The sequence below is a fragment of the Homarus americanus genome, unplaced genomic scaffold, assembly GCF_018991925.1.
Source record: "Homarus americanus isolate GMGI-L3 unplaced genomic scaffold, GMGI_Hamer_2.0 scaffold60559, whole genome shotgun sequence".
NCBI classification, from domain to species: Eukaryota; Metazoa; Arthropoda; class Malacostraca; order Decapoda; family Nephropidae; genus Homarus; species Homarus americanus.
In genome coordinates, this window is record NW_024752976.1 from 294,014 (window position 1) to 311,151 (window position 17,138).

At 40.3% G+C, this 17,138-nt stretch overlaps 1 protein-coding gene across 1 annotated transcript; it reads right to left on the minus strand.

The window, feature by feature from the left end:
• Positions 1-5,699: 5,699 nt before the first annotated feature.
• Positions 5,700-15,545, minus strand: LOC121855231 (protein unc-93 homolog A-like). Its single transcript, XM_042350111.1, has 9 exons — positions 15,277-15,545; positions 13,846-13,948; positions 13,484-13,676; positions 11,277-11,520; positions 9,295-9,418; positions 8,642-8,894; positions 7,738-7,897; positions 7,112-7,379; positions 5,700-6,756 (listed from the first exon to the last, which is right to left on the minus strand). Exons 2-9 carry the CDS (start codon positions 13,910-13,912, stop codon positions 6,494-6,496), a joined length of 1,572 nt encoding a protein of 523 aa, XP_042206045.1. The 5' UTR covers positions 13,913-13,948; positions 15,277-15,545; the 3' UTR covers positions 5,700-6,493.
• Between the last annotated feature and the right edge of the window lie 1,593 nt (positions 15,546-17,138).

The window sequence follows — 17,138 nt, forward strand, 5'->3', positions numbered from 1 at the left end:
AACATTTATACACACCTTTGTCTTGAAGATTTACACATAACGACAAGCAGCAGTATATCCCTGTCTTCAATAGTAGTTGCATTGTGCATCTTTAACAGTTGTTCGTCCTCGACTTGAACCGCTGTACGTCCTCAAGGTGTGTTGCTGCCCAGGTGGAGCACAACAGGAGATCCATTCATTCACCAAATGTGCCCCTGAAAAGTTATATACGTCTAGATAATAAAGAAATATAAATATATACATATATCTATTTTTGGAAACTACACAACTAAATAAGAAATATATAGGCACGGAAAAGCTTTAAGCTTAAAAGTAAATTACTACTCCCAAGAATAAAGAAAAAATAGTTTCCTCTCGCTCTTAACTCTACAGTATGTCCTTCATTTTTGTAATTTCTCCCCCTGTGACCCGTATCTTATACTGTACAGCCGAGCATGATTTGTTTCCTCATGCTCGTAGCTGCTCCAGGAGGGATTAATGTTCGGCCTACAATATAATTATTAGCTTTAAACACCTTAAGGTCAGTGCTGAGCTAAAAATTTCTCTAAACCTGGCAGTGAAGCGTAAATTGAAGCCTATTCTTGCCGTCTTCAGAGTTTATTTGACAAAATTTTCCGATCATTTTTATTGTGATAGCAGCCAATTTGCAATGGAAATATACTCTATTACATCTCTAAGTTAAAGCATCTTCCATGTCTCTGAAAACAGTAAAAATTTTAAATGTCGTTTCTGTGGGTAAGACATTTACGATCCCGTATTGCTCCATAACGATGGAACAGGTAAGTATGAATCGATACATTATTGTGTTAACTGTAAATCTCAGTTTCTGTAAACGTATTTATAATATTATGACTTATACTAACCTAACTTCCGCTTCTCTGACGCCGGTGTCTCGCTTCAAGTGATGATCTGGTGAGAAAAAAACAGTTAAATAACGAAAAAAATATATGACAGACTGAAAAACAAACTTAACTGTTGCAGGTCCCAGCACTAGGAGAGATTAGTTTCTTGGAGACCAATACACACCTGTATAGTTCTATTCATTTGTTTATTTTAAATCACACAATAATAACAATGTATAATCTTAAATGTTTGACCCTCATACTTAATTAAGGTTTAATTCCCATGGCAGCTAAACCTTTATCTACTAAGAGACAGAATTCCGATATTAAAAGTTGTAATAATTTAATTACTACTAACCTGTATCTTCCACTTGAAATATGCTATTGTTTACCATAATCATACATGAACTGTACTAATGTATTCTCTACAGTACACCATACCATCATACATAAACTGTACTAATGTTTTCTCTTAAAATGTACTAATGTATTCTCTACACTATACCATCATACATAAACTGTACTAATGTATTCTCAACAACATACCATCATATGACATACATAAACTGTAATAATGTATTCTCTACACCAGTGGTCTCCAACATATACTTCGCGCCTCGGGACCATATTATGGAACCCCCAAAGGTGTATTAGAAAATAGTGAATTATTTGGGATTCTTTGTGACAGTGAAATTAATTAAAATATTTAATAACGTGATACAACTGTTGTATACAGGACGTGTGTATTTACCCCAGACCGGGCCCAGAGAGAGAGAGAGCCAGTAAAAGTATGTAACTGGTAACAGCTAGACTTGCAAAACTGCAAATAACTGTACAATAAATATGATATTTCTTTTTCTTTAATGTAGATCCAAAGTTCTGGCGCCCTCCACAATATTTACATTGATAAACGTGGCCCAGAGCCTACAAAAGGTTGGGGACCACAGACCTACACCATGCCATCAAACATAAACTGTACTAAAGTAGTCTCTAAACTATACCAATTATATAATGACTGTACTTATGTATTCTCTTCATGATATCATTCATAAACTATGGTACAGTAGTGTATTCTCTTCACCATGCCAATCATACATTAACTGTAGTATGTGTTCTCTCCACTATAATCATATAGATCCTATACTTATGGCTTTGTTATACCATTTCATCTCACATTTCTGCATCACGTGTATTTGAGGAACCGATAATTTTATTTTTAACCAAACTGACGTAGATGTATGTCTCGTGTTCTTCGCATTCGTTGTTATTATTAGTTTGATTTTTGTGTTCCATCTTTACTTTGATGCTTTCTAGTGTTCTACTGTATTTACGTCTATAAGACTTCTTGTTTCGCTCTTACGAACTATAAGGCAACTACACCAATTCCAAATCCAGTTTTCATAGTTTATTTATTATTTTTCAATATGTGTTCCCTCGTTTTTTTCATTCACAAACGTCTAGATATATTACGTTAATATTATTGTCAACACGAGACTGAATCAATAATCAATTTACGGTGGCGTGAGAGTAACCAGGCTTGGAATTTTGTGCTATCAGGATTTAATTTGGTGACGTTATATAATCTCAACTCGGCTTTAGAACTATTAAGCCAAGGTATCTAAAAGTATCTATTTATGACAGCAAAGAGCAAAGTGATATCCAAATTTGGTAAATATTTGGGAGTTGCCAACAACTAATTGACTTTTGAAAATGGGTTTTTTATAGTGTAAATCATCGTGTTAAATACAAAGATTGCCTTCATTGCCGTCGGAAATGAGTCGTTGTTGAGATATTTAAAAAAAAAGTGGAAGGTAAAATATAGCAAAAACCTGAAAAAACCCCGACCTAACCTAACGACAAGTGTGTAAGAAAATTAGTTTAAGTAAGAGATACAGGAGGATAGTGATGTGACTTGAATGAGGAAGTGGCCGTCACTTACCAAAGTACCATGCATGGCGATCTAACCGGCACTGGCACTCTGAATTACACCTCCTACACTTTACAGATGAAACAAGAACACGGTCAGCCCTAAAAATGTCAACGGCTGCTGCTTTATTGTCTAAAATGAGCTGGATAACGTGCCAGTCAGCCAATGTACAATCAAAGACAAAAGTCGTGTCACAGTTTTGTCTGAAGATTAAATATAACCCGTGAAACAGTATGAGAGCCCTACCACAAGGCGGAGCTCACCAAAAGTTTAACCCTTTGGTATATATTTTCACCAAATTTCACGACACGACTTTTGTCTTTCATTGTACATCCCTGTGACACAAACCTCCATCTTCCAACTGCCCGAGGCACCGAGAATCGGGACTTGAACTGATTGGCGCACGAGTATTACGTCACATTGGCACTTACGCTAAGTACCTCGCACGACTATGACGTCACATCACTCACGCTTATTGGCCATATATTATAAAATAAAAGATTAAATAACTCGAAAACTATTAATTTCCGACGGAAACATTATATGATATTTTTTCTCTTTCATTATTATAATTTAATATTCAGTTAGGTGTTGACAACTACTAAATATTAACCCCAAATCTCTCTCTCTCTCTCTCTCTCTCTCTCTCTCTCTCTCTCTCTCTCTCTCTCTCTCTCTCTCTCTCTCTCTCTCTCTATATATATATATATATATATATATATATATATATATATATATATATATATATATATATATATATATATATATATATATATATATATCAAGGTTTCCTACATTACCTAACACAAACCTTCAAAGTTCAGGTCTGGATTTAGTTATCAAACAATCAAGTAATTTTTTGCGCAAATTATTTCCTTGTGTTTATTTTATCCTCCAACAGTCTACGTGCATGAGTCTCATATTGTAGAAGTGTGTGAGTGTGTTGTTGCTGCGAGTCTTACTGTGTTGAAGCTAATAGTATATTTCCCGAAATTCATGGAGGAAAATTAAGATATTCTTGTAAAAAAGATCTTATATATCCCTCAATACTATGTTGATCAGTTATAGGCACAAGCTAATATTCCTATTTTACTACAGATATTCGTTTTTAGTCTAAACAATAAGAGAAAAAGAGGTTTCTCGTGTTTGTAGTACCACATGTGTTTCTCAACCTTCACTTCTCATTTTTTAATTAATGACATTATTTTGCCAGGTGTCAGTTAAGTGAGTGAAACCATACTGTACTGTACACAACTTTACCTGAGAAAAATAAAATAATAACCACCAGATGTTTTAAGCTTATACTATCACCCACAGATTGCCAGTTTACCACAGCCAGGTGGCATCGCGTTGGTTATACAGTAAAGTACTATACTATACTGTACTAACTTAGATTATTTTAGAGCCTGGCTGACGGGCGCTCTCTACCCACATGCCTTCACTTCCTTTACTAACTCGACTCCTGTATCCAGATGAATATACTTTACCACACTGTCACTGCCAAGTAAACAAATCTTAGAATGCTATACCTATAACACCCTGCCAGAAACATAATGCCATTCTAACAGCTAACAATCAAAAACAACTAAACAACCTTTCTGAAACACCTCAACTTGTCTTACAACCTCAGTCAAAATACTCGTCCGTCAAGCTTAGATTGTCTAATCAACCCAACTACCATTACTCTCGACTACTCGAATATTATAGTCATTAAAACTACAACAATAACAACCCTAGCAACAATCAAACTACCACAATAACCACAACAAGTGTACCACCACAACCATACTACCACAATAACAACAATGTAACTACCACAATAACAACACTCAAACTACCACAATAACAACCATACACCAATAAGCATCTACCTATTCTCATTAAAGATGTACAGTGCTGACCATAAGTCTGCCTACGTCTGTAGCTGCCTACTAACTGTAATGATGAGTAATATATATACAGTATATATATATATATATTTATTCACCAAAGTCTTGTTTATTTTTCCTACTAACCTTGGGAAAGTTTTTGTACAGGTAATGGAAATATTGTACACGGGAGAAAATAAAGAGGAATGGTTTTGGAAAATGTTGTTGGCTTGTTGGAAGACGATGTTGGCTTGTTGGAAGACGATGTTGGCTTGTTGGAAGACGATGTTGGCTTGTTGGAAGACGATGTTGGCTTGTTGGAAGACGATGTTGGCTTGTTGGAAGACGATGTTGGCTTGTTGGAAGACGCTGTTGGCTTGTTGGAAGACGATGTTGGCTTGTTGGAAGACGATGTTGGCTTGTTGGAAGACGATGTTGGCTTGTTGAAGACGATGTTGGCTTGTTGGAAGACGATGTTGGCTTGTTGGAAGACGATGTTGGCTTGTTGGAAGACGATGTTGGCTTGTTGGAAGACGATGTTGGCTTGTTGGAAGACGATGTTAGCTTGTTGGAAGACGATGTTGGATTGTTCAATTGAAAACTTATTTTGTATGATGTTAATAATGCTATTTTTGTTATCTCTGGGCCGCCATTAATAACAAAAATTAACTAAACCTAAACGAACTCAACTAAATATTGGTGCAATATCATTATGTCAGGATAGATTTGGTTAAGTTAGGTTTCAATAGGTTAGGTTAGATTTGATTAGATTTGGGTAGGAGTGGTTTGATTGGGATACCTTTGTTTAGGTTAGGTCAGCTCTGGTTGGGTTAGATTTGGTTAAGACAGATTTAGTTGACCTAAGTTTGCTTTGGTTATATTAGGCTAGATTTGAGTTAGGTTAGGGATTCACAAATATACAGTATTATACGTTAATTTTGTCTCCTAACTCGCACGATGAGCGTACTTAGTCATATCCTTAATAGTTGTGATCCAGTTATTAGGAGTTCAGTGTACAAACCTATACGTTAACAAACAAAACGGGGGAATGAAACGAGGATACAAAGAATATTTAAAATGTTTTCTTAAATGACTGGGGTTTTTGCCGATACATAAGATTCGTTCAGCAATACCGTATACAGAAAGTCATCAGCGCTTAGTGAGTCGTCAGTGCTTTGTGAGTCACCAGTGCTTAGTGAGTCGCCAGTGCTTAGTGAGTCATCAGTGCTTTGTGAGTCACCAGTGCTTAGTGAGTCGTCAGTGCTTAGTGAGTCACCAGTGCTTAGTGAGTCACCGGTGGCGGTCCAGCCATTCATGACTACCACAATGGGCCCCTCTATGGTCTACCATACCCGTCTACCACACCCGGCAGTACATCTTTACTGAGCAGTGCACAAAACTGGGTAATGCTGTTACTACTACTATGCTACCACTACATCATTACTACCACCACTACAGTTACTATTACCACTACTGTTATTGATACTACTAGTTTCTCCAGTGCTAGTAATACATACACGTGTAACAGATGAACGTTTCTCCAGTGCTAGTAATACATGCTTGAGTAAGTATTTAACTAAAGAAACTGGATAGAGTTGCAAAGGTGAGGTTACCGGGCAGTCCACTGAGTCCGGAGTCCAAACACCACGCGAGAGTCCACCCAGTGACCTTGTACACCGCCACATGAGTCCACACCTTGTACACCGCCACATGAGTCCACACCTTGTACACCGCCACAGGAGTTCACACCTTGTACACATACACAAAACAATGACTAGTATATGTGTTTTAATGTGAAGTAGAGTCGACGGCTGCAGGAACAACTGTGCGTTATGAAGGGAACTTGTCGCTGGAGATCAGTTGTTGCCGATGAGGAGTTTGTCTATGGGTACAACTCTACCCTGAGTGTCTCTCCTGAGGCCTCCCATCTTTTCCAGCACCTCCACCACGTAGTAGCCTAAAATGCCTGCCACCATGAACACCACCAGCATGGTCATCTTCGCGCTGACACAGAGGGCGGTGCTACAGACGTAAGCGATGGTGAAACCGATTGACTCCCATAGGCGGTAGTTACTGAAGGCCGCCTCCGACTGGCCGGGGAAGATGACGCCGTACAGAGCTGCAACATTAATCATATAATCTTATTATAATTTATACAGTTATAATTTTGGGTTTTGTATTAACATAACAAACACTATCTTGGAGACCTAAAGAAAAGTCTAGACAAGTATCCTTATATGAACATTATCAAGCGAGTTTTACTTTACGTGATTTAAATTAACGATAAAATTAGTACTGTAACATGTAAATTACGTCGCTAAATATACGGTACCCAGACCAGCATAACCTACTGTAGCTTAAAGAAGGTGGCACTTGTGTTGGTCTCATACGGCATTAATGTCTAACAGATCATCTACGTCCTGCCAAGACTTTATCGTTAATACAGAACAGTATATAGTGAAGAAATATAGTACCGTTGATTTGTGTCTGCCATACAGCGTCCGCAGCTCCCCATAGCGCTGAAATCACGAAGAACCACGGCATGTGGTCTGGGTGAGGCTTCCAGTAGGTGAAGGTGACCACGAGAGACGCATTGATGAGGAAGGCGAAGGTGAAGATAGGAACACGACCCACCACCTTCACCAGCGGAGTCAGCGCCACAGAGAAGAAGGCAGCGCTCACACCCAGACTTATCAACACGTAGCCCACCATGTGTACCCCCAGGGCACATGTAACATACGCCTGCCAACAAAACCTTATGTCACACACTCCTGCCAACACCCATGTTACACACATCTGTCAACACATCATGTTACATATGCCTACCAACGAAACCTTGTTACACATGCCTGCCTATCAACACAACTATATTTTAAAGACAAGAAAACACTTGATACATGTGATAACTAATAACATAATTTATATAACTAATAATCATAAAATGCTTGGGATTGATATGGGTTTTCTAAGTAAACTTTAAGAATGAAAATAAAAAGAACATTGAATCAGTTACAGCATCTCTTAAATAAGTTAAGGTTATGCTGTACTATACATATGGGACTTAATGGTTCTTTACACTTATTAGAATAATGATACTAACGGCAGTGTAGTCAGCTGTGAGGAACTGCTGCTCGAGACCGGAGTAGATGGTAAGGGGTATGACTAACAGCTGGTAAGGGTGACGCATGTGGTTGAAGGTTGACACTACCAGCTGGCTCACAGACTCTCTCTTGGTATCCTGGTCCTCCTTGTGTGTGAACCTGACCAACACGACCAGTGTTAGTGTATACACACACATACACAGTGTTCATAATGAATTAGTCTACTGTACGGACAAACTGGTATATAACATAACAATATGAACCTCCCTTTTCCTGTGTGGTTTTATCGAGATTTATCTTGTCCACGTTTCCATTGTGGATGTACATGATATATATATATATATATATATATATATATATATATATATATATATATATATATATATATATATGAGAATAGCCCACCCGGGGCACAGGGTGGGGGGGGGAAGTAAGAGTAAAAATAAATTAAAAATAGAAGAGAAAAGGACTATATTAATCGACACCACGAAGATGCCGGAAAGTGAAACAGAATGTATGAGTATGGAAACACAGAAGGCAGAACATTCCACAGTTTGGCTGTGTGAGGAAAGAAGGATGTACTATAACGGGTTATTCTAGTGACCAACACCCACACAGAAAAGGTGGGTACTGTGGGCAAGACGAGTGTTACGAGCCCACGGCCTTGCCGGCGGTACACAGGATGCCAAATCCACAGAACATTGCCCGTAAAAGAGAGAGAGTGAAGCAACATTGCGACGAAGGGAAAGGGAAGAGAAATTATCAACTAAAGGAGGTGAGTTAATAAGAGGAAATGCCTTGATTCCACTCTAACTCAGTAATAACAGGTGCACATGACTCATTAATAGCAGGTGTATAAATAACACAGTAATAACAGGTGTTACGTCAAGGTTAGCGTCTCACTTGGTGACGGGATCAACGAAGAAGAGTGTGGTGAGGGAGGAGAGGAAGGTACAGGCCAGGAACACTGATGTTATGGTGTAGATCTTCCAGCTAGAAGGCAGCTCTGACTCTGTGGGAGTGTCGTTGATGCTGCTGGTGACGTTGGTGAGGCTGGCAGAGCTTTCACCAGACTCAGAAATGCAGAAGTTGTAGCCACAGGTGAGTAGGGCCGCCTCATCCGGCACGTCATTCTTCTCCACACCGATGGACAACACTGATAGAAATAATGGTTGTGTAGCTTAGTATACTACTTCATATATACAGTTTATAATATGGTTGTAGTGTAGCTTAGTATAATACTTTATAGAGCAGTATAATACTTGATAGAGCAGTGTAATACTTTATACCCAGTTTATAATGTGGTTATAACTTAGTATAACATTTCATACAAATACAGTTTATAAATATTAACTCTTACAACTGCAGAATATATTTATCTTCCATACAGTAGAACGTTCCCTACTTCTCCACAATGTATTAAAATAACTTGTACTTATTCATCTTACACTGCAAAGTAAAATATTTCAAGTTACTGAAGGATTAAGTGCTCATGAAATGGTATTGAATAATTATGCTATTTCAACCAGAGAAACTATTACCATCGTCTTACTCACCTGTGGAGGAAATAATGTTGCCCCAAATATTCGTCGACTGGAAAAAGAGGAAAAAGATGCCAAAGAACCTTGTAATGACGACGCCGTTGTCTTCCCCCGTCAGCTGGGCGTAGAGGGTCCCCACCTGACAGTGTTACAAGGAAACCTGCTGTTACCGTATTGAATAACTCCAAGTTGAATAAGATCATCAAGTCTTTCTTAGGACAGACGGAACTTATGGAGATTAGAAATCCTTGCTTATTTTACTTTTTATATATATATATTTTTTTTTACGGAGAATAGCCCACCCGGGCACAGGTCATCGACCCACAATGGGGCCCGGGGAAATATGCGTAAAAAGAAATTTTAAAAATAAAAGAGAAAAAGAGTATATTAATATACACCACGAAGATGCCGGAAAACCAGCTTTTTGAAGAGAGACAGATTGTAAGAGTATGGAAACACAGAAGGCAGAGCATTTCACAGTTTGGCTGTGTGAGGAAAGAAGGATGTACTATAACGGGTTATTCTAGTGTGACCAACATCCACACAGAAAAGGTGGGTACTGTGGGCAGGACGAGTGTTACGAGCCCACGGCCTTGCCGGCGGTATACACAGGATGCCAAATTCACCGAACATTGCCCGTTAAAGTACCTGTAAAAGATATAGAATGAAGCAACACTGTGACGAAGAGAAAGGAAAGAGAGATTGTCGACTAAAGGAGGAGAGTTAATATGATAAAATGCCTTTGATTCCATCCTGTCTAACGGTTGGACAGAAGAGCCTCCCCAGATATGAGAGCAGTAATCCAAGTTAGGACGAATGAATCCCTTATAAACTTAAAGCAATGCTCAGGTGTGAAATAGCTACGGCATCTGTACAGCATTCCCAACTTTCGGGAGGCAGCTTTAGCAATGTTGTGGATGCGTGACTTCCATGGCATATTAGAGGAAATGGTGAGGCCTAGCTTATTTATTTTAGAATTTGGCAAAATGACTGCGTCCTGAAATGTGATTGGTGGGAGATCTTCTATTTTGGAAAGTGTAATTGATAAACACTGTGTTTTATTACTGTTGAATTTAACCAAATTTCTACCTCCCCATTCGGAGATGCTGTACAGATCTGCATTGATAGATGAAATGATATAGTACTAAAACAGATCTAGCTTGAGAGTTAGTGGGCAGGTAAAAATAAGAAATAGAGTGAAGAGTGGAATTATCAGCATAAGAATGGATAGAATTAGTAGGAGTGTGGAGTAAATCGTTGATAAAAAGAAGGAAGAGAGAGTAGGTGAAAGAACAGAACCCCGTGGAACACCACTATTGGTAGAGAAAGAGCGAGAGATCGCTCCCTCGACAACAACTGCCATGGATCAGTTCTCAAGGACGCTAGAAATTAAAGAACAAACTGGAGGAGAGAAATCATAAGCAAAGACTTGTGCCATAATCTGTCAAATGCTTTGGAGATGCCGAGAACAACGACGAAAGTTCCCCATAATCCCTAAGAAAGGATGACCAAAGATGGGTGCAGTAGGACAGCAGATCACAATTAGATCTTACCTGGCGAAAGCCATACTGGTGATCCGATAAAAGAGAAAGGCGTTCAAGGTGACTGAGAAAATGAGTTTAAAATAGTTTCTAAAATCTTAGAAAGGGATGAAGTTAGGGCAATAGGGCGATAGTTAGAGGGATTAGAATAGTCACCCTTTTTCAGGATGGGCTGAACCGAGGCATGCTTCTAAGAAGAAGGAAAAGCTAAGGTTTTGAGGCACAGGCAAAAGAGGTGAGCAAGCACAGGGGCCAGAACTTCAGCACACTCCCTCAGAACACGAGGGGGTATTCCATCTGGTCCATGCACCTTACTCTCAACCAGATTGGATAACACATCATACATAACTATTGTTTGTTGTTAACTCATCATAAATAACTATTGTCTGTTGTTAACTCATCATAAACAACTTTTGTTAATTCTGGCAGAAACAGTAGCATCTACAGTAGACCCACCTTGGTGAGATAGGTACACTTGGCTGCCCAGAGAGGAGCGGCGCCTATACCCAGGATGGCAGCAGTTGGGACCAAGGTGTATATCCTGGGGTAGAACTGAGCTGCGATGTAGCCCGAGTAACACAGCATCGAGACTACCATTGTGCACTTCTCCTTCAGCACCTGCAGCACTAGCGACGGCAGAAAACAGCACGACAGCACCATAGTGACGTAGGTGGCTGTTAGTCCCGCTGTACCTGCTGCTCTGTGGGGGGAGGTGGCTGTTAATCCTGCTGTACCTGCTGCTTTGTGATGGCTGTTAGTGAGTGTTATGCCCAGAGTTTTAATCACCCTCCTTCCCACTTCCATAAAGAACCCGCTCGGACCTCTTACCCTCCGTGTGGGACCGTCTAGGGTAGGGTTGGTAAGCCTGTCCACCTTCGCTGATGCATTATGGGTCGTCTTACTCGTGTGGTTGGTATGCCAGAGTTGCGTTTATTTACAAACGTTGACGTCAAATTCAAGACTGTACACGGACAACCAATGAGGACGACCCCTCTAACTCCCAGAGAACGGGAGTTATTAGTACATTACCGATAGTTGCCGAGGAAAAATATTACAAAATAAAGACAGATGTGTTAATGTTGTGTCATTAAAGAAGGAAGTTTGAATGCCATAACATCTACAGTAAGTTCAACGCCTAGGGATATGGAGCTCAGCTGAACTACAAAGATGGAAGCATCTTAAAATGAAGGAAATAGGTCAATTTGTTCGCAAGTAGATTACGTTAAATACGGTGCAAATGACTACAATCTCTGAGACAAGCAGACTCATTCTCATCCCAGCCTCTGTTAATGGGGTTAGCCTTCAATTTCTGCCGCGTGCAGGGGGGTATGGTATGATTATTGTATTGCTTGTATACTTTTTTTTTTTTACTTTTATCCTCTTCGCCACTGACCGGCTCGTTAGCCGCTTGGGCGGTTGGTCACTTCTTTATTACGCACTGTTGGCGTGTACTGGCTCCTGAATGTAACTGAGCCTGCTCCAGTGTTGGTCAAGTCTGGTCGGAGCCGTCACAACATTCTCTGACAGGTTGTTCCAAGAGTTCACAACTCTCACTCAGAAAAAGTTCGCCCTTACAGTTTTCTGGACATATGGCATCTTCAACCTTGAGCTATGACCCCTTGTGGGGCGGGCGTCCGCCAGCTTCAGGTATGGACACTCGTCAGTCGAGTGAGTAGTGACTTTTGAGATATTCATACACCATAACAGAGTTTCTAAGATGAAAAGACTTCAGCAGCTAAAAAATCTTGCACTTGGCAGTAAAATAGAACACAAGTTTCTTGAACGTTTCATAATATTGGCCGTAAAAACATTAATGCAAAAGAGACAGCTTTGTAAAATTACCATTGCGTTTCTTTGTTAATTAATCGTATTTACACTTATATCCAATAAAACAAACAAAACAATTACGAAGAGGGTAATGAAGATCAGTTAATAGCCACAGTTGCAAAAGTTCAAATTTCAATACTCTATTATTAATTCGTTTTTCCGCCGCCCCTCTCCGTCGTGGGCTACAGTACAGTAGGCTACCATTTTGCTTACATTTGGGACTGTTATTTTACAAATAATTAAGGTGTATACATAAATTATGTACATGGTATAGCTAATGAAATGCTAAGTTGCAAAAAGTACCGGACTTTGTTACTTAATAAAAGTACAGTACGTACTGTATTGTTACATTGGCAAAATGTTACTCAAGTAGAAGTAAAATAGTTTCCCATTCATAAAGTATTCAAGTACTGAAAGTAAAAAGTAACAACAAAATTATTGTCTCAAATATTAAAATAAATCCACAGTAAATAAAAAAAAAAGTAAGCTAAAAAAAAATAAAAATAAGACACATAGTATTACATATGTTTATTTGCAAATCTTTCTATTGAGATTAATCAATAACTGACTCGAAATTATGGCTGTCCAATCAGAATCTTTTGGCCTAAGTATTAGCCCAGCATGACCTACCGAAAGAGAATACGTTCAGCCGCTCTTCTCCATACAATCCATCGCAGGGATAGTGAACGGGCTGAAAATATATCCATCCAACACTATGACCACTTTCTTATCCACACAAATATCGACACGACACCACTACCCCCGTCACCAGATGTCGATTATTACTCCGGATGTTAGTGTTGCATGGAAGGAGGTATAGAGGTAGAGGTACTCACTTGTTGAGGGAGGACTGGAGGCCAGCTGTGGTGTTGTAACTGGTGAAGAGGAATGTGAAGGCCAGCGAGATAATGACAATATTCTTTATCATCGACATCTTCATCATTTTCTCCTCCTTCGTCAGATTGCTTCTTTCTCCGCTACCGCCCACACCGCTGCTGCCCACATTTTTCTCAGTGGTGGCTTTTGAAACTGTTTGGAGAAAGAAAATGAACTTTGAGTGTGACTGAAGGATTTATTGTGTCGACTGTATGGGATTACATGACTCTCTCTCTCTCTCTCTCTCTCTCTCTCTCGTTTCAGTAACAGAATATTGGCCAAGATCCCCCCCCCCCCTCTTGACATACTGTAGTGGACTCACCTTGGCTCCCCTCCTCGTCCATAAGGAAGGTGGGATTGGTTACACCTGTGTTGACACTGTCGGCCATGTTGATACTCCTAATGACGTCACACACAAGCTGTATCTGTTTAGGGAAATGTGTTAATAGCAGTTAAGATACTTCATACATATTAAAGGTACAGTGGTTATAAAAAAAATAGAGTGTGTGTGTGTGTGTGTGTGTGTGTGTGTGGCTACACCTTCAAGTGTTATGGTAAAAGGAATATCCCACAGTACAAACTTCCCACAAAACTGAGCACCTGTCACAAACATAATAAATTAAAGATGTTATAAGAAGTTGTACTGGAGTCAGATAACATTTACAACTCTTTTATGTTAAAGTTATAATCGTATTAAAGGTTAAACGGGATCGCCTGAAGATAAGGCACCCAAGCTTATTTCTCCTGATGATTTAAACACCCTAACGCTACTTCAGGTGATCCGTTAATAACAACACACCTGTCAGTTGTTTCATATACTGTAGAGAGTTGAAGGCCTTCACTGGTGTACCAGATGATTAACAGTTATATATCAACAAAACTGAAGAGAACAAAAATCCAAGATAGATAGATAGATAGATAGATAGATAGTGGTACTTTCTCATTCTGAAACCCACAACCTCAATGGAGCCAACATACAAAGGTCACACCTCAGGACGGGTCATCAGTTGTAGGGGTTATTGAAAAAGTTGACCTCCGTGGAGTAAATGACCGTGACCCCCCACGCAAGACAAATTACCTCCACCTGACCTAATTTGACTAGCGTAGCCTATCCTGACAAGGCTAGACCTAAGGCAAGAAGGTGGTGGTATGGGGTGTGAGTGAAGGCAAGAAGGTGGTGGTATGGGGTGTGAGTGACGGCAAGAAGGTGGTGGTATGGGGTGTGAGTGACGGCAAGAAGGTGGTGGTATGGGGTGTGAGTGACGGCAAGAAGGTGGTGGTATGGGGTGTGAGTGACGGCAAAGTGAAAGGGAATATTTTACGTCTATCCCTGAGCTGCAGGTGTGCCCGCCAGTGTTGCCAACGTCTGGTATAACCTTAAAAGTGATGATTGTTACAGATACACGGACAACACGTACAGACCAGTGAGATACCTTGTTACAGATACACGGACAACACGTACAGACCAGTGAGACACCTTGTTACAGATACACGGACAACACGTACAGACCAGTCAATAGCTGATCTCGTATAAACGTATTGTAGAAGTCGCTAATAAGTAATAGTATCAAGAGCCAAACATAAAAATCAACGTCAATAGAAGAGTTGCTAAAGGTTCCTACGATAACTTTCTCCTAGTATGTGTCCCTTCTTACTCAACTCAGTTCTCGGATTGGACACAAACATCTCCTCACCTGAAGACATTATTTTATTATCATATTAACCAAGTAGAAGCTTAACCGTGGTGCGTTACCTTCGTGGAGGCTGTAACACTTGTTGGTTGGTGGGTGCTGGTTGATGATGTTGAAGAAGTGGGGTTGATGACGGTAGCGTGCTGGTTGAGGATGGCAGCGTGCTGGTTGATGATGCTGCAGGTGTGTGCTTGGTAGTACTAGTTGATGGTAGAGTTAAAAGTTGCTCATGTTCACTAGTATGTCACAATATCTGTTGGTCAGTGGTGGTACAGCTGCTGTACATCACACCCTGATCGGCGTCAAACTTGCACTGAGCGTCGCGCGTCTCTCCACGACCATTTTGCAGCTGCCGACCTTGTTCTTGAATGCCTGGGGTCACTGCCATACCTTCTGATGGCTCCACTCTCTAGTTTTCCTTGAAATTAGCACCCCAATAATGAACAGAGGAGGATAACAAGGTTAATCCAGGGCATTAGGAACCTTCAGTATGGAGGCCGATTAAAGAATCAGAATTTGCACTCCCTCAAGAGATGTAACAGTGAGGGGCGATATGATCGAGGTGTATAATTGGAAGCCAAGGTTAAATAAAGGTACTTAAACTATCTAACCATAAGCGAACAAATTAAGATTTAGGCGTGAGATAGATAAACATGGGTTTGGAAGTAGAGTAGTGGATGAGTGGAGCAAGTTACCGAGCATCATCATTAATTTAAACAAGCTGTGTAGCTTCAAATATAGGTTGGAAAGATATATGAGCGATATAGGTTGGGTGTAAACGGGACTGCCCAGTATGGGCCAATAGGCCCACTGCAGTTTCTCCCATTCTTATGTTTTCTGATGACGTCACTCGTTAAGATAGATTTTGCTTCCCATTGGAGAAGTAAACAAAAACTTGTAAACTGTACCATATGGGAAGACCATGTATGTATACTGTTTACTCTTTACGAATATATACTGTACTTGATGGCAGCACATGCTGCTTGTATTGTCTGGCCTCCTTCACACATATCAGGTTACCTATACACAGCAGGTCACCTGTACACACATAAGGTCACCTGTACACACATAAGGTCACATATCTCACCTTCACCATAGCCCGATTGATCTACCTGGGTGCATCGAGGGGAATCCCCGCCACAACACTAGGAAAATTATTTGCCCCAACACTTTCTCTCGCAGAGCTGTTACATCGGGTCAAGTTCCCCACTCAGCCTCCCTCTCCTTCACCCCCCAAAACTCTTGCTTCCATGGCTTACAGGACCACCCCAGCCCCCCCCCCCCCTTCACCAGTAATACTCCATCATTTATCCTTCCATTCATTCATATCACCTCTCCCTCACTCCTTCCTCTCTTACCATAGGTAACCCTATATCCCGTATTCCCTTCCTCCCTCCTTGTTACTCCCGTCCCTCCCTCCCAAGGCGACTAAACAGGTGGTCTGACGACGCTCACTCTGGCCTGGTGAGCCTCATACGTATCTACCTGCTACTGTGACCCTGAGTGTGTGATACAGGTTGGTCAATACGTATATGATGTGTGTGTGTGTGTGTGTGTGTGTGTGTGTGTGTGTGTGTGTGTGTGTGCAATGAATCGTTTTCATGAGTTCTTCTAAGGTGAATATAGTGAAGGGAAGAGTTTGTTCAAAAGATGGCTTTGGTCAACAGAATTGCAAAACAAATCTATAGGGCTTGACCACCCTAGTATGGAATTAGTGTGGTATGTGTGTGGCAAGGAATATCCAATAAGGAAAAGTAACTCCCAAAGAATAGTGCGGTGCCAATGGGCGAGCTTTACACTGCTCCATATAAATGTTTGCGGACGATGCCAAATTCTTCAGGAAAATTAAAGAACCAAACAGACAGTGAAGAGCTAAAGAAAGATCTCTGTGAGCTTCAAGAGTGGTCGAATAAATGGCTGCTAA

Coding starts and splice junctions, on each gene's coding strand:
- LOC121855231 (XM_042350111.1), bottom strand. CDS start 13,912: ATGGCCGACAGTGTCAACACAGGTGTAACCAATCCCACCTTCCTTATG. Junction 9,419..11,276: donor AGTGTACCTATCTCACCAAG/GTGGGTCTACTG, acceptor TAACACTGTCAG/GTGGGGACCCTCTACGCCCA. Junction 7,380..7,737: donor TCACAGCTGACTACACTGCC/GTTAGTATCATT, acceptor TTTTGTTGGCAG/GCGTATGTTACATGTGCCCT.